Source organism: Eublepharis macularius, chromosome 15, assembly GCF_028583425.1.
Source record: "Eublepharis macularius isolate TG4126 chromosome 15, MPM_Emac_v1.0, whole genome shotgun sequence".
Lineage (NCBI taxonomy): Eukaryota > Metazoa > Chordata > Lepidosauria > Squamata > Eublepharidae > Eublepharis > Eublepharis macularius.
Window position 1 is genome coordinate 12,593,372 of NC_072804.1, and position 26,245 is coordinate 12,619,616.

General features: G+C 45.9%; 1 protein-coding gene across 2 annotated transcripts in view; it reads right to left on the minus strand.

Moving 5' to 3' along the window:
• TBC1D19 (TBC1 domain family member 19) overlaps positions 1–26,245 on the minus strand; it is a 205,867-nt gene that overhangs the window by 114,569 nt on the left and 65,053 nt on the right. For both annotated transcript variants that reach the window (XM_054999858.1, XM_054999857.1), the window contains one exon: positions 1,513–1,625. In XM_054999858.1, coding sequence (XP_054855833.1) covers positions 1,513–1,625 — 113 coding nt within the window. The remainder of the gene's footprint in view (positions 1–1,512; positions 1,626–26,245) is intronic.

Sequence of the window (26,245 nt, forward strand, 5' to 3'; positions counted from 1 at the left end):
TCCTGGTCTTTGTTGGAGGTCTCCCATCCAATTACTAACCAAGGCCAACCCTGGTTAGCTTCCAAGACTGATGAGATCAGGCTCATCTGAGCTACCTAGGTCAGGGCAATTACTGTACTAAGTTGGTTACCGCATTACATTTTTGCAACCTACTTTCAGCATTTTGGCATTGCCATGCCTTGGGCAGTTTTTTGTCTGTCTTTGTAGTCTTACTACCATTCTGCTTCACACTGGCTAGCGGTCCTTGCTGTATGTCCATTGTTTAAAATTTTGTAATCCACCTCTGACCTCAGTGAGAAAGGCTGGTGATAAATCAAGTAAATAAAATTAAAATTAAAAAACAAAATATTGAACAGTAAAGTTGGATAAGGGAGGGGAGTCAGCATGGTATATAGCCTGATCTCATCAGATTTTGGAAGCTAAGCAGGATTGGTACTTGGATGGGAGATCACCAAGGAAGACTCTGCAGAGGAAAGCAATGGCAAACCACCTCTGCTTCTCATTTGCCTTGAAAACCCCTTGCTGGGGTCGTCAGTTGTGACTTGACAGCTCTTTAAACACACACGAAGTTGGATGGAAAAGGCAAGAACAGGAAATTATGAGACTAAAGATAAACAGGGACAGTGCAAATTCAGTGAGTGGATGAACAAAACTTTTCCATGCAGCAGATATCAGAACGATAAGAAACGGATTCTGTTTTCAACTAATTTAACTAATTTGGACACGGCTCAGTGGAAAAGCATTTGCTTGTCATGCAGAAGGTCCGGGATTCAATCCCTGGCATTTCTAGCTTAAAAGATCAGGGGAAAGGTTATGTGAAAGACCTCTGCCTGAGACCCTGGAGAGAGACTGCCAGTCAAAGTAGATAATGCTGACTTTGATGGACCATTAGTCTGAATCAGTATAAGGCAGCTTCATATGACCAACAAGAAAACTCCCTCTCCTGGTGATGCATGCAACTAAAAACTAGCAGTTTTAGAGAGGGAGTACATTTCTTCTCATTTGAATGGCTATACAGTACATATTTCACTCATATGTTTCAGCCAGGTTTTCAGAGACTGTTAAACTTTTAGAACATGTTCAAACAGCATATTATTAAGTCTTGCAATCAGCTGCCCACCAAGTCATCTGCGGCAAGAAAGAATCACCTTCCGGTGAGCGCAAAGGAAAGGTTTTAAAAACTGGAGTATGACTAACAGGGCAATTCAATGCAGAGTTACACAGTAAATTGCTAGGAGAGGAATCCGTAACTTCTGTTTGTAACTTCTGCAATTCATTTGGAAGGCTGAATGACGTTAGTATCTCCTCTGAGAAAAGACCTCCCCAAAGAGGCCTCTCCTAGCTCCATGAGATAAATGCTCGTGATAAATGCTCCTCCTTTAATGAACAGAAACACCTTTGTGTAACATTCTACAAAGCTCCTTGTCGAAGCTTGGAAATAGGTTAGCTATTGTACTGGAATGTGAATACACCAACCACACAACCATATTGTTATCTACTTTTCCTGCTTACCTCTGGTTGGTTAGAAACATTCAGAATCAGAGCCCACAGCTCTGCTCGCAGTGAAGTTGGGCATCCTTGTCGGACATATTGTTGGGCAGCTGCACTATCCTGCTCTGCTAAAACTGGGGAAAAAAAGATGTGGATACTATTAGTATACACAAACAACATACGTTTCAAAGATGTATATATTTTATTAAAATGTTCAATTCATGTTTCTTCAAGTTGATGAAAGATGGATAGAAAGCCTTTTTTGAGCTACCCCATACAGGCATAATACACACGCACAAACAATACCATAGAAAAGGTCTCAGACAGTGGAGTTTGTCTTTTTGAATCACATAAAAACTTAACATTAGAAGAATGTTTAAAGCTAGGAACACGTCAATATCCTCATGCTTATTTATTCATAAAAAGGAATGCTCTGTCTTTCTGCTCTCATCAGGGCCAGCAAGGTGACTAAAGATTAAAAACATGTCTTAAAAACCACTAGCATCAAACAAAAACACACCATTACAACAATGTAAACCAAAGCTAATAAAGACATACAAAAACATAAAAACAACGTATGTCAAGAAGGTGGGATTCACTGAGTGAATGCCAGACAAAGCAAATGCTCATTCAGATTATTTCATCAGTTATACTTTTAATTGTTGTTGTGTGCTGTCTTCTACACTTCAAGCATATTCTGAGTATGTAAAAACTATTTGAAATAAACTCATTAATATCTCTGGCCTGTTCAGAAGACCTAGCTTAGATGCAAAGCCTCAGCAACACAAATGTTAGGCATTGCCATGTTTTAACCACCTTTAATTTCCTTGAACCTTCCAAAAACCTACTTCTTAGGTATCTAGACAGTAGAATCTTTGCAGAATACTTCTGAAAGGCTAGGTATCTGTCAGAATAGACTCTTAAAACCAATTTCAACAAACGCAGTTTTATTAAGCATTTATGCTGAAAGCAGAGAGAGAAAGCAGCATGATATAGTCTGATCTTGTCAGATCTCAAAAGTTAAGCAGGGTCAGTACTTGGATGGGTGACCACCAAGGAAGATTCTGAAGAGGAAGGCACTGAAAACCACCTCTGCTTCTCACTTGCCTTGACAGCCCATTGTTGGGGTCTTCAGAAATCGATTGCAACTCGATGGGGTGCGCGCACGCACACGCGAACACACACACAGAAAGCAACCTCCTCAGGATCACTCTACTGAGCAGAACCTTACAGCAAGCATATAAGGAAACATACTTTGCAACTATTGGCTAACACAGAAGCCTGTGATTGGTCAAAAGGAAAAAACATTGTTGGGTTTCAAACATGTAACAAACTGCTAAGTCACATGATCTTGCTTCTGGTGAATATGGAACAAGCTTGCTAGCAGTAATAGCTGTCGCTAAATTTACTTTCACACTGCCTATAAATTTAGGGTTGTGAGAGCCTGGGAGGGCTTGTCCTCCAGATTGGCCTAGGCATCAAACCCGGCTCTGGGAAGGCCTCAGAAACGGGGAGGGGGGTTACAGCATCCTTGCACCCTCTCTCCCTCTGTTGGGTCTGCTTGGCTTGCCTTCTTTCTTTCCCTTGTCTCATTCTCGATTTCACTTCCTCCACCTCGCACTCTCTCCCAACTACCCCTCACTGGCCCCCCAGGCCAAACTCACCCTTATAGGCCTCACTGCCCTCCTCCTCCAAGCTTCGCCCATTCGGGGGGAGTACCCTGTCCCCTTCCTGGTTGACTGCCAGCGCTGTTGGCCTGTCTGGGCTCCCTTGGAGCTTTCCCCACCCCCAGTCCCTTCCTGGCCTTTTAAAGCCAACCTGTAAGGCAGGCTGACCAGGCCTCACCATCTTGGACAGCCCTGCTGCCACGCTGGCATCTCTCTGGCTGGCTCCACCCCTGCAGACTGGGCCAAGGCTGCTCCAGCCACTCCAGTAGGGCTTCCTACCCTGTAGGAAGTGCTCGTAGCGTCTCTTGGCCTCTCGTCGGGCTGTTGCCTCACTCAGCTCCACCACCATCTCTGCAGCCTCTGTGGTGCCTCCTGAACCTTGCCACCGTGCGTGTTGTCTCTGCAGCACCTCCAGAGGGCCGTACCACCTTGCCAGGCTTTACAGTCACCACTGTAGCCTCTGTGGCATCTTTGGAGGGCTGATGTCTGGGGGGAGCAGGGCTGTCATCCCCAGACACATTCCATCAGACAGATTTTTTCCTTCTAATTACTACAGCAAGCCAATTTTATTTGACGGATCTTTGAGCAGTGAAATTTTTTAGCATTATTCCATTCTGGTTGCATGTGACATATTTAACAGATATGTACACAGTCCTTACTAGACATGGGGACAAACTGCAAAAAACCCAAACCATGCAGTTCACGGTTCATGGCATTTTCACAAACCAGGAAACAGGAACTCCCACGAACTGGGGCAAGTTCACGAACCAGTTTGTGGTTTATGGTTCGTTGGGTTTAAATGCCCCTTTCTGACCGCTTAGCAACAGCAGGGAAAGGGGCATTTTAACCCTCGGATCAGCTACTTGTCGGGGAGATCCCCAACAAGCAGCTGATCATTTAAACAGGGGCTATTTAAATGGCTACTCCCAGCAGCAGGGAAATGGCTATTTAAACTGTGGGTGGGGCTTGGCTGGCCCCATTTAAAGCGCAGGTGAGGCTTGGCTGGCTGACTGGGAGTTCCAGCCAGCCAAGCCCCCCCCCCCCCCCGCAGTTTAAATGGCCATTTCCCCGCCGCTCTGAGCTGCTTGTCGGGGATCTCCCCGACAAGCAGCTGATCTGTGGGTTTAAATGCCCCTTTCCCTGCAGCTGCAAGCAGCAGGGAAAGGGGCATTGCTGTTTTAAAATGAACCAAACAAACCAGTAGACAAGTTTGTGGAGGTTCGTAGAAATGAGCTTCCAAGAACCACTGGTTCGCGAACCACGAACCAGGCTGGTTTGTGGGGGTTTTTGGTTTATTTTCAGGTTCGTGCCCATCTCTAGTCCTTACATGTAACGCTCTACAACCATCTGCATACCACTTCTAACACAGAAGTGCCCAGAAAGTGTCTAAAACGGAACAGATGAAACTCAATGGCGTTTTGTGAAATATCAGTATTTCCTATATCCATACTGACAATACCCAGGTTATTTCCCTTTCAGTTTTGGAACTCTGTTCCATTATCAGTCTGTTCCAAGTGGGAAAAACTCCATCCTAAAGGGAAGGGGTTAATGCCAAGTCTTCCCATCCTAAAACAAGCAACAGAGGCTCAGACCAGATCCCCCTTCTTCCAGCATTTTGCACATTTCAGGGTGTTTAGACTGCAAGGAAAAGATACGAGGAAAGGCTGAGGGCCTTGGGAATATTTAGTTTGGAGGAGATTGAGGGCGGACATGATTGCTCTCTTTAAATATTTGAAAGGATGTCATTTGGAGGAGGGCAAGGAGCTGTTCCAGTTGGCAGCAGAGGATAGGACTCAAAGCAATGGGCTTAAATTACATGTAGAGAGATAAATAAGGGTAATTTGATTTTTTAAAAATTAATAATTTTAATAATAATAATAAAGTTTCTCTATATGGGCTTCCCAGAGTAGCGGCCTTGTCAGGTCCTGTCATGGGTGTTGCCCTGTGAGACGCCGGCCGGCCTGATTTCGGCCTTACAGGACCTTCAGGGAATATGTGGGATTCCGCTCAGTGGAAGGAGGGGGGGATATACCACATCCTCTCAGTTCACCCACAGGTCCCTTCAATCTGACAGAGTCCTGGTTCCTTCCACAACAGCTGTCTCCATCCAGTTGTTGGTCTGAATCCTCATCCTCTCTATCTTCTTTCCTTCACCTCCTCTCCACTGCTCTCTCATTCTCCTCCACACTCCTACATAACCCACCACACCGTGGGTGGACTTCTCTTTTATCCTTTCACCATTCCCTTCTCCACCTGCTAGCCACACACCTCTCCTGCACTCTAGCCACGCCCCTGGCTGACTCAGGAAGTCACACCTGGGTTTGCTCTGTTGTCTGCATTGGGCAGGCAAACCTGTGCCTCCTTGGTTGGCTCCCAAGCCTTCCCTGCTGAGCTGACTGCTTGGGCCAGGCATACCTGTGCTCCCTTGGCTGGCTGCCAAGCTTTTCCTGCAGAGTGCCTCAGGCAGCTCCACCTGAGGTTGTTTTGCTCCCAGCTTCACTTGGATCAGGCTACTGGCTTCTAGCTGGCCTGCAGGCTGCGGCGTGGCTCTGTGCTGCTTTGGTTGCCTCTCCTCTCTGGCTGGTAAGGCTGCTGTCTGACTGCCCTTGCTTCCTGCGCCTCCTCCCTCAGGTCTACTCTCCTCCTGGGGGTTCTTACTCTCCCTGCCTGACCCCCTGGCCTCCCATTGGAGGGTGGAACTAGCTGGCTTCCACCTGCCTCACCTGACTCTCTGGGGCTTCGGTGTTTCTTCCCTGTCCTCTGTTGCTGGATGTGTCAGGGTCTTGATTTCTGTCTGGGCAGCTGCATGGTGGTTGTTTGGCTGTCTCCCCTCCCCTTCAGACCCCAGACAGGCCTATGGGATTGATCCAGCCAACTCTTTCACTCAATTTCACAGCCAAGTTCCCTCTTTACAGCTCCCAGCATGCATAGCTTTTGTTCATGATCCTCAACGTAGCCTTTTTAGTGGTTCAGGCCAAATCCTTCACTCCATTTTCACCAGGGTAAAATCTGGTCAGATCCAACTCTATATATCCATGATACTGCCATTTCCCTAAGGGGAAAGGTTACCACTTCTGTCTATCTCTGTGAGGGATGGTTCCAGAACTATTATCAATTAAATTCCTGTCTTAATTTGATGACTTCTTGCAGTATAAATACATTTATATTGGCAGATGTGGTGCCCGTATTATAGATATGTGTATTAGTGTTAAGGCCAGTTCACAGTATTGGCTTTATTGATATGCATACTCCAAAACAGAAAATATTCCTAGAATCAAGAATGAACAATATGTGAGACTGGTCACAGAATCTCCTTAGGCAATTATGGTAAGAGATTACTGCTCATAAGTCTTCCCCACAGTCTTTAATCTTTTAAAGGATAAGATTTCAGTTTATTAGGAGGAACACAGTTGAGAATTGTAGAAGCGTTAAAATACATCTCACAGTTATAAAAGAGACTGGGATTTGACAACATTTCTGACCTTTGCCTTGATGAAGTAAGAAAATATGGTTCAAATCAGAGGAGTTGAACCTCAGTGTTGAATAATAATGCATGCATCCCTTGATGCTTACAGAATAATTGTTAAGTCAAAAATTAGTATTTGCAAAGAAGCTGGAAATTTGATCTCTAAGATGCCTTGGAGAAATTCCTACTTTATACCCAGTAAGGAAGTCCTACCCTATTCAAAGGAAGTCAGGAAGTCCAAGATGGTAAGGTCTGGAGCGAGCCTTGCAGCACAACCCAGACTTCTGCTCCCCACCCCCAACCACGCTGGCACCCACCTGAGGCCGCATGAGGACATTGGCAGTGCCAGGGGTAGCAGCAGGAGTAGCAGGGATGCACCACCCCAGAACAATGAGGCCTTCTTACCCGACAGTGGCAGAAGATGTGGGCCACCCAGCTAGTGGAAGCAGAAGCAGAAGGGGCCATGGGAGCTGCCAATGAGATCAGATGGCTGCTCAAGAAGCCTTCTCAGAGGGCTGCAGGATGCCAAGAGCCTTGTCAGCACTCAGAAGCAGGGTCCGTGAACAGGCGCTCCTCATGGGGAACAGCTGCAGCCACATAGACAGTGGGAGCCAAAGACACATGCCCCCAGAATGAGCTAGGGCACACCTGCCAACTAAGAGCTGGCCAGCTGACTACTGCCTGACAGGTCAAGGCCGGCCTTAGCCCTGATAGGACACAGCCAGGAGACCAGGGCAGCGACCCTTGTGGAGCAACAAGGTCTGGCCACCCCTGACCCAGGTATTGGAGCTTTCCCTGGGGGATGGGAAACTGGGTGGGATTGGCATTAGGGAGAAGGGATAAAAGGAAGGCTCCACACCCAGACTGGGGAGGAGAGGAGAGGACTGTTCTTAAATATAAGGGTAGCCGCTCAGGTGGATCAAGGCTGTTAAGGGGCACACCTGCCCTGACCAATTTGAGTTTTTCAAGTGAGGAGCCCTCAAGCAACAGCATGTCCTGGTGGGATGTGGTCGACAAGGTGGCCTAGGACAGGAACTGGATGGCAATGCCAGGTACTGCAGGCATCATCATGGCGGACGGGCAATTTCTGGGTGAGGCCATGGAAAATCGTGACAGTTTAATTTCAAAAACAGAAGCTGTCTCAAAATTAGACTATTTACAAAGGATCTGAAAGGGCAATATGCTTTAAAATGATTGACAACTCCAATAACACAAACTCAAAGGAAAAACATATCACATATTATGAAACGTATGAACATGACCAAGGAGGTGCTTGTGTGAATAGCAAGCACAGTCAGGGAACCTAAGGTTTCCTTTTTAAAAATGGAAGGCTTGTTCAATTGAAGAGAACAACAAACTCTGGCAAAACAAATGTAACAGGGCAAGAAACATATTGCTAAAATTAGAACGATAAAAAAATTAAAATTACTTTAAATACATCAGAAGCAGAAAACTAACTAGTGAGAAGGTTTGACTACTAGGTGATAAAAATAATTATTTCCATAGTCCAGAAGATACCAATGTGCAAACTATTTTTATTGAGGAGACCAAGTCAAACAGAAAAGGTAGATGAAGTTCTAGGTTTAATGGACAAAATAAAAGTCAACAAGTCACCAGATCCATATTGTATATATGTGTGTGTATAAAGTGCTGTCAAGTAACAAAAGACTTAGGGCAACTCCAGCAAGGGACTTTCAAGGCAAGTTAGAAGCAGAAGTGGTTTGCCATTGCCTTTCTCTGCAGAGTCTTCGTTGGTGGTCTCCCATCCAAATATCGACCCTGCTTAGCTTCCAAAATCTGATGAGATTGGGCTTTACCATGCTGCCTTCCCTCCCCAAGAGAGGTCTTTAAAAACTGTGAAATTGTTGATCTCCCTACACAACTATGCAACTTGTTACTTAATAAGCCATCTTGCCAAAGTGGCCAATCTAACACTAAATTTCTAGGAGCATTCCAAGAATAGTTAGAAATTACAGGCCAGTATGGCTAATATTCATTTTGGGGAAACTAGTGGAAAGCATTATTAAAGAAAGAATTATTAAAAATTCAGAAGAACAAGAATCAGGATTGCTTCTGCAAAGAAAATCATGCTTCACTAACCAGTGTCGTCAAAAACATACATAAGGACCATCCAACAGAAAGTATATACTTGCATTTCTAAAAAAAAATTGAAGTAAATTTAAAGGGAAGGTCCGCTTATGCAAGAAGAATAGAAAGCTGGGGATAAGAATAAGCAGTTCTCACAATGAACGGAAGTATGCAACAGTATCTCCCAAATGGCTCAGAGGGAAGAGGAGTTATTAGTCCCATTTTGAACCTGTACATCCATGGAAAACTGCATGTGCAGAGCCCAAATAGGGCAAACAACTCTCTTCATGGGTGTTTCAGCTTCAGAAAACAGTGCAGTGGAGAAGCAGGAGCCCCTCCTCCCACCATACTGCAGAGCAAATCTAAATCAGACTCCCACAGACTTTTAAAAAGTCATTCCCTGTAGCTGCCGTGTGGCTGCAGGGCAAGTGAGACAGGTCCAGACCAGGCTCATTAAAAACTGTATCTTATAGTTTGGGACTTATGGCTAAGATAGAGAGCTCAATGTAAATGTAAACTCACTACATAGTAAGGGGGGGAGGGAGAAAGCAAACGTCACACTAGATCAAATCAAGCCTGACTCCTCCCTAGAAGTTAAAATGACAAAACTAAGGCTATCGCACTTTGGTCACATCATGAGAAGATGAAGGTTCTCTGGAAAAGTCAATAATGCTTGGAAAATTGGAAGGCTGTAGGAAAAGAGGAATACCCAAAATGAGAGGGCTTTACTCAATAAAAGAAGCCACATACTCCAGTTTGCAGGATCTGAGCAATTCTATTAATGATGGGATGTTTTGGAGGACTTTCCTTCATAAGGTCCCCACAGGTCAGAGGCAACTTGACAGCACATAACAACAACAACAGTAGAGATTACCTCTCTCCTTCGCCTCACCTGGCATATTAGCAGTACTGGCATCATCAGCTAAGGGGTCAAAATGGTTAGAGACTGGTATAGAAAATAGAGTGGAGTCTTTTGACGAAAAGTACTCCCCTATTTTCATTTGTTTCTGAGCTGGAACCGGAGTTGGGTCTTCCAGGTCACGTGGTCGCTTCCCCGCAGGCATTTCCAAGTAGCCAGCCAGCTGTTTACAATTAGGATAAGCTTTATTTCACTATTTGCAATAAGCTTCCTTGTATCACAGTGCAGAGGTGTCTGACCTTATCTCTCTTTCGTCCACAGTTCTTCAGACAGGAGAGAATTTACACTCAGAGCCAAACTACAAATGACGTCTTACACAGGTTGGACACTAGTCGGCTTCCCTCAAGTTTTGATGGGAAATGTAGGCGTCCTGGTTTTACAGCTTGGCTCGCCATTACAGCTGCAAGACCAGGATGCCTACATTTCCCATCAAAACTTGAGGGAAGCCGACTAGTGTCCAACCTGTGTAAGACGTCACTTGTAGTTTGGCTCTCAGTTAGGAGCGTCTTATCTGGCAGCTGCCTCCTTGCTGTTCACAACAGAGCTGAGCCGACTATAAATCACTCAAATAGCCTCCAAAAGTAGAGCAGGACTAGCAATTTCTCTTGCCCTGCCCAAGCTGATATGCTGGCATGCTAAAACAATATTGTTAGAACTCATTGACATCCCAAATAAAAGTGTTTAAAACACAGACTTGCAGAGTGCTGATGAACGTAGCTTTCAGCTCGCGGCCATTTTCCAAAATCCACTAGAGATTACAAGAAATAGGTTGGTAATAAAACAGCTAATAAACAAACTTTTGTGCTGCTGCAGTTGGAACTGCATGTACAGTTCTACTAGCCCAATCTTCATCAGACTTGGTGGGATGATTCCCATGACTGGAATGTGCTAGTGGATGGGTATGAGTTGTTCAAGAAAAAAAAGGAAGGGTAGAAGAGGAGATGGAGTGGCATTGTATGTGAAGAGAGGGCTTGATTGTCAAGAAGTTATGGAGAATGGGGCGGACAGCCCGGTAGAAAGCATATGGGTAGAAACAAGGGGAGGAAAGACAAAGGGTATTATTGTTGGAGTCTGCTATAGACCACCTGACCAGCGAGAAGAAACGGATGCTACCCTCTTTGAACAGATTGGTAGAGTATCCAGAAATCAGAATCTTGTAATTATAGGTGATTTCAACTTCCCCGATGTGTGCTGGGAGACAGGCTCAGCAAAGCGTCATGAATCACGCAATTTCGTGACCTGCCTGGCTGATAACTTCCTTTTTCAAAAAGTGGAGGAAGCTACAAGGGGCTCGGCCATACTAGACTTGAAATTAACCACCAGGGAAGAATTGGTAGATGAGATGAAGGTGGTGGGGACCTTAGGGGGAAGTGACCATGTCCTCCTTGAATTCTAGTTGCTGTGGGGAGCCAAGGAAGTTCGTAGCCAGACTTGTAGGTTAGATTTTCATAGGGTCAACTTCGATGAACTCAGAGGCTTGATGAGAGTCATTCCGTGGGGGAGTGTGCTGGACGGGAAAGGAGCGAGTGAAGGGTGGGCCCTTCTCAAACACGAGCTTTTGCAAGCTCAAGCCCTCACTATCCCAGCAAGATGGAAACATGGTAAGGGCTCCAATAAACCAATGTGGATGTACAGAGAGCTCCAGAATAAGCAAAGGGAGAAAAAGGAAATGTTCAGGAAATGGAGAGAAGGACAGACCTCTAAAGAGGAGTATATGAGGGTTACTAGGTACTGCAGATCAGCCATCAGAGAGGCCAAAGCTCAGTACGAGCTGGGTCTGGCCAGGAGGGCTTGCTACAATAACAAAAACTTCTACAGATATGTGAGAAGCAAACACAAGGTAAAAGAGGCCATTGGACCGCTGTTGGGAGTAGATGGAGAAACTCTGATGCAGGACAGAGAAAAAGCGGACAGGCTTAATCACTTTTTGGCCTCTGTTTTCTCCCTGAAGAATTCAGGCACATCTAGAGATAGTAGAAAATGTGGCAGGACACCTGAGTGGCTAATTGACATTGACAGAGAGGTTGTAGAAAGGCATCTGGCTGCACTGGATGAATACAAATCCCCTGGGCCGGATAGGGTGCACCCAAGAGTGCTGAAAGAACTTTCCAGAGAACTTGCAGAACCCCTGTCCATCATCTTCAAGGCCTCCTGGAGGACTGGGGATGTGTCACAAGATTGGAGAAGAGCGAATGTTATCCCAATCTTTAAGAAAGGGAAGAAGGATGACCCGGGAAACTACAGGCTGGTCAGTCTGACTTCCGTGGCTGGGAAGATATTAGAATAGATTTTAAAGGGATCAATCTGTAAGCATCTGAAGGACCGCTCAGTGATCCGGGGAAGTCAGCATGGTTTTGTCCCTAAACAGATCTTGACAGACCAACCTGGTTTCCTTCTTTGATCGAGTGACCAGCTTACTGGATCGGGGGAACTCTGTTGACATGATTTATCTGGATTTCAGTAAAGCTTTTGATAAGATCCCCCATGACATTCTGATGGGCAAACTGGAAGACTGTGGAGTGGACTATAGGACACTTTGGTGGATAGGGAACTGGTTAGAGGACCGCATCCAAAGAGTGGTGGTCAATGGCGTTTCATCAGATTAGAGGGAGGTGTCCAGTGGGGTGCCATAGGGCTCAGTTTTGGGCCCGGTACTTTTCAGTATTTTTATCAATCATCTAGATGAAGGAGTGGAAGGGCTGCTCATTAAATTTGCTGATGATACCAAATTGGGAGGAGTAGCAAACAACCAAGAAGAGAGAATTAAAATTCAACAAGACCTGAATACTCTGGAGAAGTGGGCAGCTGTGAATAGGATGCAATTCAACAAAGACAAGTGCACAGTATTACATCTGGGCCACAAAAATGGGAAGCACAAATACTGGATGGGGGATACACTTCTGGGCAGTAGTATATGTGAAAGGGATCTTGGGGTAAGAGTGGACTGTAAACTAAATATGAGCAGTCAGTGTGATGCAGTGGCAAAAAAGGCTAATTCAGTCTTGGGTTGTATCAAAGGGGCCAGAGCGTCGAAATCACAGGAGGTCATAGCCCCTCTCTATACTGCCTTGGTCAGGCCACACCTGGAATATTGTGTGCAGTTCTGGAGGCCTCACTTCAAAAAGGATGTGGACAAAATCGAGAGGGTGCAGAGGAGAGCGACAAGAATGATCAGGGGTCTGGAGACTGAGCCCTACGAGGAAAGGCTGAGGGTCTTGGGAATGTTTAGTTTGGAGAAGAGGAGGTTGAGGGGGGACATGATTGCTCTCTTTAAATATTTGAAAGGCTGTCATTTGGAGGAGGGCAAGGAGCTGTTCCAGTTGGCAGCAGAGGGTAAGACCCGAAGCAATGGGCTTAAATTACATGCACAAAGGTACCGACTGGATATTAGGAAAAACTTTTTCACCGTCAGAGTAGTTCAAAAGTGGAATCAGCTGCCTAGGGAGGTGGTGAGCTCCCCCTCACTGGCAGTTTTCAAGAAGAGGCTGGACAAATATTTGTCAGAGATGCTTTAGGCTGATCCTGCACTGGGCAGGGGGTTGGACTAGATGGTCTGTATGGCCCCTTCCAACTCTATGATTCTATGCAGCTCAGAAAAGTGCAGGGAAGGCAGCCAAAATGATCAAGGGGAAGAAGAAACAAATTCAATCAGGATGGTAACTAAGCTGATTCTCCAAGTTCGTAGACCATTCACTGGGGAGGGTCGATGGAATGCTCTGTTTGTAGGCTGCTCAGAATCATCTGAGTAGCCACTACAGGAAAAAAGGATGCTGGACTAGGTACTTTAATCAAGCAAAACTGGATATTTGTAAAGGAAAGTACTTTTTCTTTCTTAGACAAGATCCCCAAAGTGCTGCCGTAGGCATCATGATTCCCACTGGCACCTTTTCTGGTGCCTACCAAGCATTTTTAGGAAGTGGGTAGAGCCAGGTGACGCTTTTACACAGCAGGACTTCTGACTGGTTGTGCAGATTTTTAAAAATAATGCTTTGGAAGCAGCTGGCACCACAAGACAAGGATTGTCACTATATAACTTATGATGTATGTGTCGGGTGCTGGGTTAGCCCCAGTAGAGTAGTCAAAGTCCAGGCCAGGGTCAGAACACGAGTCCAAAGTTCGAGAGCCAAGTCAGGGGGTCCGTAAGTCAGTACCAGTAAAGTCCAGATGTAAGCAGAGACAGGGCATGGTCCAAAGGCTACAGGAGCAAGGCACGGTTCAAGGGAGTGGTCGCACCAGTAGCAGGCATTCAACTCATTGCTTCCACGCCTAGCAGTTCCTCTAGGCTGACTTTTATAGCCAGGTATGGTTTGCAGCCAGCTGCTTGGGCTCTATCCTGATGCTACTCTTCATCACTATCCACAAGCAGCTGGTTTCATCCCAAGAGGCAAGCACTGCACCTTCTCTCCTGCAGCTCCACTCTCTGCCTTCATCTGCGGCGTTCTTTGGGTGTGGGCGAACCTGGGGTGTGTGTGGAAGCCCCTGGCTGGGCTTCCTCTGTGGTGTTGGATGTCCCTGGCTGAGCTTCACCTGTGATGTAGGAGCTGGAGGATGCTGGTGGGTCTGCCTCAGCTGCTAGCTGTGGGCTCTAATTAGCCAGCAGCTGTTCTTCCTGATCACCGGTGTCAGCTGAGTAAGGCATGGTTACATGAAGCTCCTCTTCTCCTGAGGAGCCAGGGCTGGCTACACGAGGCTTCTCTCCTCCTGAGGAGTCCACACTTTCACTGAGTGCAGACTGGCCCATGACAGCATGTAAGACAATATTTTGAACAGTATTTTCATTTTAAAAGGCATGCTGTTAAACAGAGCTTCTGCCCGAAATGTTGAGGTTACTATTAGAGTTATGCCTGACAATGATTAGCCAACTTGTGGTTGTCTCTGTTTTCTGCAGCAGCCAGTTAGTGCTTGTGCTCAGCTCCTTCTCAGAATTCCAAAGGTGCCCACGGGCTCAAAAAAGCTGGGGACTCCTGATGTCAGAGTTCCATTTTCTCCATCTAATGTAAGCCATTCTACTAGGCTCACATTGGTTCCTGTGTGTAGATATTATACAAGGAGGATAGAAGTATCTTTTACGATACTTGAATGAACTTGCATCAATGACCTTATTGCTTGAATCGATAATCTAATGATCTATGACAGGAGGTTAGGCCTTGTCAACTACTGTGGACTGTGTTTGTGCTCAGGCCTCAAAGCTCTCCTCAGCCAGAGAAAAGAAAACAGGTGCTGATTCCGCATACGTTGGATAATGCACTTCCAATCCTCTTTAGAGACCATTTGGAACTGAATTTTTCATGTGTGAAACAAAAAATCCACTTCTAAACAATTGCTAAAGTGCAGTGAAAGTGAATTAGCCAACGTGTGCAGAATCAGCCAGGGTTGCACTTACAATGAACTGTTGTTCATTGAGGTCTTTTGTGCAGGCACACATGGGACTGTGCTTGAGCAGGTCTACCAGCTGGAGGATTTGTAGCTAACTTTTTCCACTACAGGGTGCTCAACAACTCCCAGAGCGCAGGCGTGGCTGTTTTCCTGCCAAAATAGCCTATACCCGGGAGGCGCAGTAACCTTTGGCCTCAGCTCCTCTTGCCACTGCACTCCTCTTAGAGCATAATTTAATAGTCTTCATGACCCATCATGCAATGGTTTGAGTACTTGCTCTCCTCCCTTTTTTGGGGCCTGCATAACAAACGAACAGTTTGTTATTTATTCTAAAGGTCTTAGTACAATCTAGATAAAAAAATTTCTTTTCTAGAGAATTTTCTTTTCTAGAGAACATCCACCAGGGGGCGCTCGTCTGCCTGATGCGCATGCGCGGCCTTTCCCGCCAATACGACATCCGGCGACAGCGCCCCCTTCACCCTCAGTTTCTCCTTTGCCACCGACATGCCTTCACATTACCTGGAAGAACACAGCGGGGCAGGAGGGGGGGTTGTGTGCCTGCACAGAAGACATCAATGAACAGCAGTTACAGTAAGCGCAACTCTGTTTTCACTGTCTGTCTTCTGTGTAGTCCCACATGGGAGACTCACAAGCCACTTACCTCGGAGGCGGGCGTGTGTTCTCATTGAAAAAGAGACTGTAGAACGGCTTGGCCAACTGCAGCCTCCTTCCTCTCCCACAAATCTAGGGCATAATGTTTGGCGAACATGTCTGAAGATGACCACGTGGCAGCTCTGCAGATGTCATGCAATGGAAATCCCCTCAGGAAGGCAGCAGAAGAAGCCTGGGCCCTAATGGAATGAGCTTTGACCTCCAAAGGACATGGTAAATTAGCATGCGAATAGCAAGTTTTAACAGTCTGAGTAACCCATCGGGAAATTGACTGAGCCGTAGCAGCTCTCCCTTTCCTCTGCCCATAGTAGCAAACAAATAACTGTTTGTCACACCTAAACTGAGAAGTACGTTGAAGGTAAAACAAAACAGCTCTTCTCACATCTAAAGAATGTAAAGCCCTTTCTGAATTATCAGTTGGGGAAGGAAAAAATACAGGCAGTACAATATCTTGTGAAGTATGAAATTGAGTAGAGACTTTAGGTCTAAATCTAAGATCAGGTCTCAGAACCACCTTGTTTTGATGGACTTTCAAAAAGGGGGGGGGGGTCTGATCTAAAAGCTGCCAATTCACTAACTCTGCGGGCAGAAGTAACAGCGATCAAAAATGAAACCTTATAGAACAACCATTTTAATTCACAAGTTGCCAACGGTTCAAAAGGGGCTTTCATGAGCTCAGCTAAAACCAATTTGAGTGACCACTGAGGAACAATCTCCCTGACTTGTGGGAACATGTTATGTAAACCCTTTAGAAACGTTTTGGACAGGCTGTGGGAGAAAACTGTCTTCCCATCTATTTTAGGGTGGAAGGCCGAAATGGCCGCCAGGTAAACTTTAATAGAGGAATTAGAGAGCCCATTATCTTTTAGAGAGAGTAGGAACTCAAACACCAATGCCAATTGGCAGTCCCAAACATCCACCCTTTTCCCACTAGCCCAGGCCTCAAAACGCTTCCATTTAGCAGAATATGATCTGCGAGTAGCGTCCCTCTGGGCATTAAGTAAGATCTCAGCTACTCTGTCAGACATTCCTTCCGACCCAGAATATGCCAAGCAGTGAGGTTCAGTCTGGGTAGGTTGTGATACCAAATCCCTTTGTTGGACAGAACGTCCGGGCTCAGAGTGAACCGATAATATGATCCCCGTGAAAGATGCATGACATGCTGGAACCATGCCTACCTGGGCCAAAAGGGTAGCACCAGAATGATGTGAGGCCCGTCCCTCTGAATCTTGCTGACAGTTCGAGACAACAGTGGGAACAGAGGGAAGGCGTAGAACAGGTGCCCTATCCAACGAATCTGAAAAGCGTCTCCTAGGGAATGGAGACCCAGGCCTCCCCTGGAGCAAAATTGTGGAGCTTTCTTGTTGTCCTGTGACGCAAAGAGGTCTATTTCTGTGAATCCCCAGTCCAAAAAGATGGTGTTCAGGTAACTGTCTGCTATGGTCCATTCATAATTGTCGGACCTCATGTGACTCAGTTTGTCCGCAATCACATTTGTGGTGCCGGGAATGTGAACTGCATGAATGTAAACGTTCCTGTCCAGGGCCCACTCCCAGGTTCAAATCGCCTCATCACAAAGAGCCTTAGAGGTAGTGCCCCCTTGCTTGTTCAGGTAGAACATTGTGGTGCAATTGTCCGTGAGCACCTGAACGGACTTCTGCTGTAGGGTATCTGCAAACGCGATAAGGGTGTAACGAACTGCTTTCAATTCTAAGAGGTTAATGTAGTATTCCCTCTCCTGATCCGACCAAACCCCATGTGCCCTAAGGGCCCCACATTGGGCCCCCCATCCTATAGTGGAGGCATCAGTCGAGATTGAGATCTCAGTCTGGACAGACCCAAACGCTATCCCCTTAAGAAGGTTAGATTCACTGAGCCACCATTTTAGGGAGTGAATAACTTCCCTATGGATAGAGTTCAAAATCATGGACCGATAGGAACCACAACTGGAGAGGTCGCATGTGTAAACGGGCCATACGGGTGACTGCCGTAGAAGAAGCCATTAGGCCAAGTAATCTCTGGATAGCGGTCGCAGACTGAAATCTGCATTTAGTGAAAAGGGTCACCATCCTGCAAATTCGTAACACTCGTTCACGGGGCAGAAAACCTCTATTAAGGACACCATCCAGTTCCATACCTATAAACAGTATTCTCTTGGAAGGGGTAAGATTAGACTTCTTAAGGTTAACCAAGAGCCCTAAACGGGAACAGGTAAGCAGCACCTTAGTAACCTGGCAGCATCCGCAGAAGGTGCTGCCAACAGCCAATTGTCCAAGTAGGGATAGACTGTGCAACCCTGTTCTCTCAGATACGCAACTACCACAGCCATACGTTTAGAAAAAACTTGGGGAGCTGTTGATAGTCCGAAAGGGAGTACTTGATAATGGTAGCTCCTACCCTTACAAAGGAACCTGAGATACTTCCTATGGTCAGGATGGATGGCAATACGGAAGTATGCGTCCTTGAGATCTAGGACGGCAAACCACATGTCCTCGGGCATTAGCTGAAGGACTGTATTCAGTGTAAGCATCCTGAAACATTTTACGAGAACGAATTTATTCAATTCTCTCAGATCTAAAATGGGTCGTGCCCTGCCATCTTTTTTATCTACAAGGAACATCCTAGAGTAAAAACTCAAGGGGGAATCCTGAGGGAGAACCTCCTGTACGGCTCCCTTCTGCAGGAGCGCTACAACCTCTGTCTGCAGTTTGTCAGAAGAGAATTGTTGGGAATAATCAGGAAGAGACAACACCGGGTAAACATCAAACTGGATTTTATAACCAACTGTAATGATATTAAGAACCCAACTATCTCGGGTAATATCTGCCCATGCAGAGGTAAACTGAGCCAATCTATCCCCGAAAACGACAGATTGTTCAAATTCTAGTCAGAACTTTTTCGGTTGAGTTGCTGACTCTTTGGTACCAGGACTTTGTTGACTGCGACGTGGACGATAATTGGGTCTCCTGTGCTGAAAAGAACTTGCAGGGGGCTGAAATTGCTTGTAGGAACCGTAACGCGGATACAGTTGGTATCTCTGGTGTCTACCACGATAGCCCTGCGAAGGGCAATATTGGTATCAATTCTCGGTGAATTGCCTGGTTGGGAGAATTCCGTAAGAGTGGGCTGTCAGCCGATCTTTACATTTCTGTGACGGGTACTCATCCGTTCTGGTTGAAAATAGGGTTTGACCCTCAAAGGGTAGATTCTCCACCTTGTTTTGCATCTCGACAGGCAATGCAGTCGTATGGAGCCAGGAGTGTCTGCGAAGCACAATAGATGATCCTAGTGCTCTTGTCACGGCCAGCATTAATTTGTTGTCTTGACAGCCATAAGGCCTCATCCAGTATTACTTTAGCCAGCACTTTCTGGTCTGCAGGAAGTTTCTCCATAAAGATCGCCATGTGATTCCACAGAAAAATCTTGTAGGCTCCCATGACAGCCGAGTAATTGGATATTTTGAGTGTTAGGGCAGCGGATGAGTATAATTTCTTGTCCAAGGAATCTAACTTCCTGCTTTCTTTATCGACAGGTACAGCATGAGATCCCTGACGTTGGCAGGCCTGCATCTCCTCTGTAATCAGGGAAGAAGGCGGTGGATGCGTGAAAAGGTACGTACAGACGTCATCCCTAGTCTTGTATAGGGCTTCTAACTTATGAGACATAGGGTAGATGGAAGCTGGTTTTTCACAGATCGCTGTAATAATCTCCACTAAGCCTTCAGTAAATGGGAAGGCAATGGTTGGAGGGTTCCCAGATTGGACATACTGCAATATCTTATCTTTTGGTTTCGGATTCACAGCTGAAATTTAAATGTCCAAAGAGCAGGCCATTCGGAGCATTTGCTCCATATAGAGCCGATAGTCCTCCGTTGGAGAAATACGTCCAGTCGCAATGATGATGTCCTCGGGTGAGGGATCAGAAGGGGGACTAGGGCTCGGATCCTGATGGGGTCCAGGCGGCTGGTAAGTCAAGTCCTGTCTGGGGGCGCCATTGCCGGATGTCGTATTGGCAGGAAAGGCCATGCATGCGTATCGGGCAGACGAGCGCTCCCTGGTGGACGTTTGCTAGAAAAGAAAATTCCGGTCGGCAGGCCTGCACAAGCGCAGTCCCATGTGTGCCTGCACAGAAGACGGACAGTGAAAGTATAGCTCTCCTAACATCCAAGGTGTGGAGTGCTCTCTCTGCCTTGTCACCGGGTTAGGAAAAAATACTGAGAGCAGTATCTCCTGTGTCACATGAAAGTGTGACACCACTTTAGGCAAGAATTCCAGTCTTGGCTTCAGAACCATCTTCTCATTATGTATTTTAAGAAAAGGTTGATCTATCAACAGAGCTGCTAGCTCACAAACCCTCCTAGCTGATGTTATTGCAATCAACATCACCACCCTTCATGGAGAGCTCCCTGATGTGGCAGGTCGCCAAAGGTTCAAATGGGTGTGATAACAATTTGGATAACACTAGTTGTAGCAACCACTGTGGAACTATCTTCCCCATTGGAGGAAAAAGATTCAATAAGCCTTTCATGAACTGTTTTGAGGTGTGGTGAGGAAACGCAGTTTTCTTATCAATCGGGGCATGAAAGGCCGGTATCGCTGCTAAATAGACCTTTACTGGTGACACAGAATGTCCTGCATTCTTCAGATCTAATAAGAAATCTAAAATTAGAACCAGGGGACAGATGAGAGGATCAATTCCTTTCTGTATCGCCCAAGATTTAAATTTTTCCCATTTGTAATCATAAGATTTTCTAGTTGATAGTCTTTTGGCATTCAAAATAACCTCTGCCATTCTGGACGCCAAAAGTCCAACTGTCTCAGTAACCAAACTGTCAGTTTGAGTTTGTTTAAAGCATGGTGACGCACCCCTTGGCACAAGATCAAGTCCAGTTCTTTGGGCAGGTGACAGAAGGTTTGGTTCAATTCAATTCAATTCAATTCAATTCAAATACCTTTAATGGCATACAAAGATCTAAGACAGCAAACAGGTCACTATAAAATTACATAAAATATCAGAAGTCAATATATTTACACAAAACTTGTATGAATCTTAAGCACACCCACTAAAAACTCTGCAACCACTTTAGAAATCGCTGTATCATTATCCTTTAACAGAAAACAACAAAAAGATAGATTGTTCTGGTGTTCAATACGTTTTGGCAACCTCTCAAACAGCATTCTTCGCAACTTATCATATAAATGGCATTCCAAAATTATATGCTGGAGGTTTGGTTCGTCATCTGGTATAACTGGTGGAACCAGAGTTGCCTGGGCCAACAGGGTGTCCATTCTGCCTGCATTTTGCTCACAATCCTTGAAATTAGTGGAATGGGGGGAAACGCGTAAAAAAGACTCCCGGACCATGTAATCTGAAAAGTGTCCCCTAGGGAATCTGGTTTTAAGCCTCCTCTGGAACAGAACAGAGTGGCCTTCCTGTTTATCTTGGTGGCAAACAAGTCTATGTCTTGTGAGCCCCACTCTGCGAATATTGATTTGATATAGTGGTTTCTGACAGACCACTCACGTGAGTTTGTGCCAATCCTTCTCAACCTGTCTGAGAGAACATTTTCTATCCCTGGGATGTGCACTGCTTGAATGTGTACACCATGTTCTATGTTTTATGGCCCACTCCCATAAGGCAACAGCTTCTAGACACAAGTGGCAGGATGTTGTTCCCCCCTGTTTGTTCACGTAGAACACAGCTGTCAGCACCTGCACATTTTTGTTCCTGACCGTATCTGAGAAGGACATTAAGGCAAAACATATTGCTCGTAACTCTAGAACATTAATGTGTAGGGAGAGCTCTTCCCAAGACCACGTACCATGGGTTGTAAGGCCTCCACAATGAACACCCCATCCTGTAGCGGATGCATCCGTGGTAACAGTTACGTCTGTACATGGTGAGCCAAAGGATATCCCTTGCATCAGATTATCATCAGCTATCCACCAGTTCAGACTCCTAAGAACCGGTCTAGGAATACTAAACTTCCTCTCCTGACTGTGTACTGACACAGGGTAAACAGATATAAACCAGAGCCGGATCTCTCTCATGCGCAGCCTGGCCAGGGGCATCACCGCTGTGGTAGAGGCCATAAGGTCGAGTAATGTCTGAATTTGTGAAGCTTTACAGCTCTTTCAACGGGCAAGTATGCTTTATTCACAGAAGCATTGAGAACCGCACCTATGAATTGTACCTGTCTAGATGGTACTGCTCTAGATTTTTTGTCGTTAACAATTAGTTCCAAATCTGAACAGGTATTTAGTGTTAAGATTACCTGTCTATTCAGGTCATCTTCCGACATCACTGAAATCAACCAGTCATCCAGATACAGATAGATTGAACAGCCCACTGTACTAAGCTGGGCAACTACCACTGCTGCACATTTAGTAAAGACCCTAGGGGCTGCGGAAAGCCCAAAGGGAAGCATGTAGTATTGATATATCTTGTCCTCCACACATACAAACCTCAAATACCTTCTGCGGGAGGGGTGGATGGCTATATGAAAATACGCATCCTTTAGGTCAATCACTGTGAACCAAACATTAGGAGGCAGTAGGGTCATCACGACACTCAGTGTGGTCATCCTGAACTTTTGTACTTCTATGAGCTCATTCAACTGTCTCAGATCTAAAATGGGTCTGAAACTCCCATCTTTCTTCTCCACTAGGAAGAAGTTCGACTAGAAGCTTAACCGCTCCTGCTCGGTGGACACCTGCTGCATAGTCCCTTTTTATATAAATGCCTCCAGCTCAGCCAGTAACACAGGTGGTGGGTCATGAGGTGATTTACCAGGAAGATGCAGACACGGTAAGTAAGAGAACTCAATTTTATAACCATGCCTAATGATATCAAGAACCCAAACATCAGTAGTGATAAGTCACCAAGCTGCATGATAAGCACACAGTCTGTCCCCAAAAACTGGCTCAGTGTCTTGGTCTAGTCAGAATTGTTTTGGTACATTCTGTTGTTGAACCTTGCCAGGCTGGGGTTGAGAGCTTGGTCTAGCCCTGTAACTATGCTTCATCTTGAAGGGACCCCCTTGGCTCGCTTGGTATGAGCGGTTTTGAGGATACACATGATATGGCTGATAAGTCTGGTATCTATATGGCCTGCCTTTATAGTAATGCTGGTGCCTATATTGTGGTTTTCCGGAAGAACACCGTATGACTTGGCAGTCAGTCTATCCTTACACTTTTGTGAAAGGTAGTCATCAGTTGTCTCTGAAAAGAGGGGTTTGCCTTCAAAAAGAAGATCTTCCACCTTGTTCCTGGTGTTGATCAGTAAGGCTGTAGATCAGAGCCAGGCATGCCTTCGAAGGACAATCACCGAGGTCAGGGCTCTGGTTGCGGAGTCAGCCGTGTTCCTGTCTGCATTCATCTGGTGCCTTGCCAGCCTCAAGGCCTCTTCCCGGATGACTTTTATCAATGGTTTTTGTTCTTCTGGGAGTTTATCATGGAAAGCTGCTGCTTTCCCCCATAAGAATATTTGATAGGCATCCATCATAGTGGCGTAGTCTTAAAGGCCAATGCAGGAGATGCATATATTTTTCTCCCGATAGCATCCAACTTCCTGCCCTCCTTGTCTAAAGGTGCGGAATGTGACCCCTGCCATTAGCGAAACTGCATCTCCTCGGTCACGAGAGATGAAGAAGGGGGGTGGATCAAGAGGAAGGGACACGAGTCATCTCAGATTTTGTACAGTGCTTCCACCGTAGTAGAGGGTGGGTTACTAGCTGGTTTTCGCGGAAAGAGTTCAAGAGGTCCACAAAGTCCTCAATGACTGGAAAGGTCACATTAGCTGCAGATCCCAAGTCCAGGTGTCACAGGATTTTGTCCTTGGGTTTGGGGTCCAAGGATGTGATATCTCTCTCTAACGCCTTGGCCATCCTCTGAAGTAATTCAGTATAGGACCTGAAGTCCTCTGTAGGAGAATTCTCACCAGGCTCTCCCAATGTTTTGTCAGGGGATGGATCCAATAGGCCCCCAGGGCTCGCCTCTCCTCCAGAAGGATCAGGTTCCGGGTCCCAAAGTTGATAGGCCATTGCAGACTCTGGGATAGAGTGGGATCTTCTCATATGATCTTCTCATATGAAAACACCAATTACAAGTGAAAAGGTTCCCCAATGTCTGTACCAGGGTAGTACCTTGAGGAGTGCCCTCTCAAGTAGCCTCGTTCCAAACGAGCGTGATGGCTTCTCCTCCTGAATGATTTCTCTCTCAGGATTTCGCCTTCCTCCACAGATGACATAACGGAGAATGAGCTGGACCTTGGCGAGGGAGTCCTCGGTGGTTCCAGGATCTCCAGATCCAATGAGCGTCGGTCCAGCATCGGCTTGGATTTGCCCAGATTCTTGTTGAAGCAATGCTTAGTCTTAGCCCACCTCTTCCTTGGTGGTTCCAAAAGGGGTGGATCCAGTGTTGAAGCCTGCGCTGGAGTGGGCGTTGAAGACACCAGTTGAGCCGAGTCAGTTGATTTCGAATGTTGGCTCTGAGACGTTGGTGGGTCCGAGTGTACAGGGGACCTCAGTTCCAAATGCCACTTACGGCTCTGACCAGAGTTGGACTGGCTCTATGGTTCTCGGGAAGGTGTTAGGACCCAAGGTGGTGTCGGTTCCAACTGAGATGTCTGAGGCTGCGGGTTCGGACTCGGGCTCAACTGTCCCACGATGATCTTGGCCAGAGTCAATCTCGCAGATTTAGGCTTCAGGCTCTCCACAGCCATGGCCTTTTCCCAAAGAGCCTCTTTCAGGCAGAAAGATCTCTCTGTCCTCGCTTTTGGGGTGAAAGCCCGGCAGATCTTACAAGCTTGGGCATTGTGTTCCTCACCCAGGCAAAGGAGACAGAACGAATGCCTGTCTGTTTTAGCCATCTTTGTGTTGCATTTTGAGCAATGTTTGAAAAAGGCTTTATCAGCCATGGCTCTTCTAAACAACTCTGTTTTCTCTCTTCTAGGTGAATGAAAGAAAGAAGAACTCACAAACAACTCCAGCTACTGAACCTCTCATGGCGGCGGTAAAAGAGGAACTGAGGGCAAAGGGCACCGTGCCTCCCGGCTATAGGCTGTTTTGGTGGGAAAACAACCATGCCTGTGCTCTGGGAGGCGTCGAGCGCCCTATAGTGGAAAAAATTAGCTACAAATCCTCCAGCTGATAGGCCTGCGCAAGCGCAGTCCCATGTGGGAATGCACAGAAGACCGACAATGAAACCGGGTTGCACCTACCTGTAACTGTTGTTCATCGACTGCTCTTCTGTGCAGGCACACATGAGAATCAGTCTAAGCCCCTCTGTGTTGACTAGGCATGATATAAATATCTGGAGCCAGACCTCCTGTGCTTGATTAAATCAACAGAGTGGCTTCTTTTGACCTGCTGCATTCCAACATCCAGTCCCCAGCCAATGAGCTCAGGCACGCTTCCGAAGGTGTGGATAAGAAAAAGGCCATTGACACCTGAAAACTTGGGTCAGTATCCACAGTTATCAGAAAAGTGGTTCAAATATGGCAAGTCTAGCAGCCTTTTCTCTCAAATTATTGTATTTGTGCCCTAGCCTTCTTTACTTTATAAACATGTTTAACTGCTATATTTAAACCATAGTCCACAAAGACTTTCTTTTTGCAGATGGTGAGACAAAGACAGCAGTTGGTTCAAGGGGTGCAAACCCCACCTTACATATATGTTGAAAGTTTAATAAAGGGGGGATAGAGTAATTTTCTAGTCCAGATAGTGCCCATTTTAATTTTCTTCTGCCTAACAACTGAGGTGCAAAAATAAAAATAAAATCTTGCCCTATGAAGTACAGTGCTATGATACAGAAAGGCAGTAAACAGATGTGGGAGCGGAAATACCATTGTGAATGTGTATTTTTCTGCTCCCTGGCAAGGTACAAAACAAACCAGGCATCAATTAACAGTGGCTGTAGGTCAGGCTAATCTGAATTCACTGGCCGAGTAACTGACATGAATGTTAAGGCTATTCAATTAGCATCAAGTCAAAGATAATTCAACAGTGGCAGATGCCTTGTTTCAAGGCTGTCTGGGATCATGAAGCAGCTTCTGTTCAGTTTGAACTCTGAGGCCTCAAGTAACCAATCCACTGCTGGAAACAAAAAAAAGCGCACATACCCCTGCCTCCAAAACATTTAAAGGTAAACGATGATGATAAACTTGGCCAAGCCAGTGACATATAAATAACCCCAACAGAAACCACAAGTCCCAATTTTATCCAATTCTAGTATTTTTGACACTGCCCAAGAACTGTTTTGTCCAGAACTTCAGCAACCTTTCAGGATGCTATGCGATAACTGCTGCCTCCTGTTGTTTTGGACAATGAGAGAGAATCACAGGAAATAAATGCAAGCAATGCCATCCTAAGAGGAGTTAACTTCAATGGACTTAGAAGTCCATTGAAGCCACTCTCCTTCGGGTGGCCCTGAAAGTATGCTAACAAGGCATTAAGTGTTTGAGGAGCATGGAATACTTATATAGAACATAGGCAAATACAAAACTACATTTTGGAAGTCAACACATTTCTCTGGGAATAAAGGAGTAATGGGTGCCATCCACAGTGGG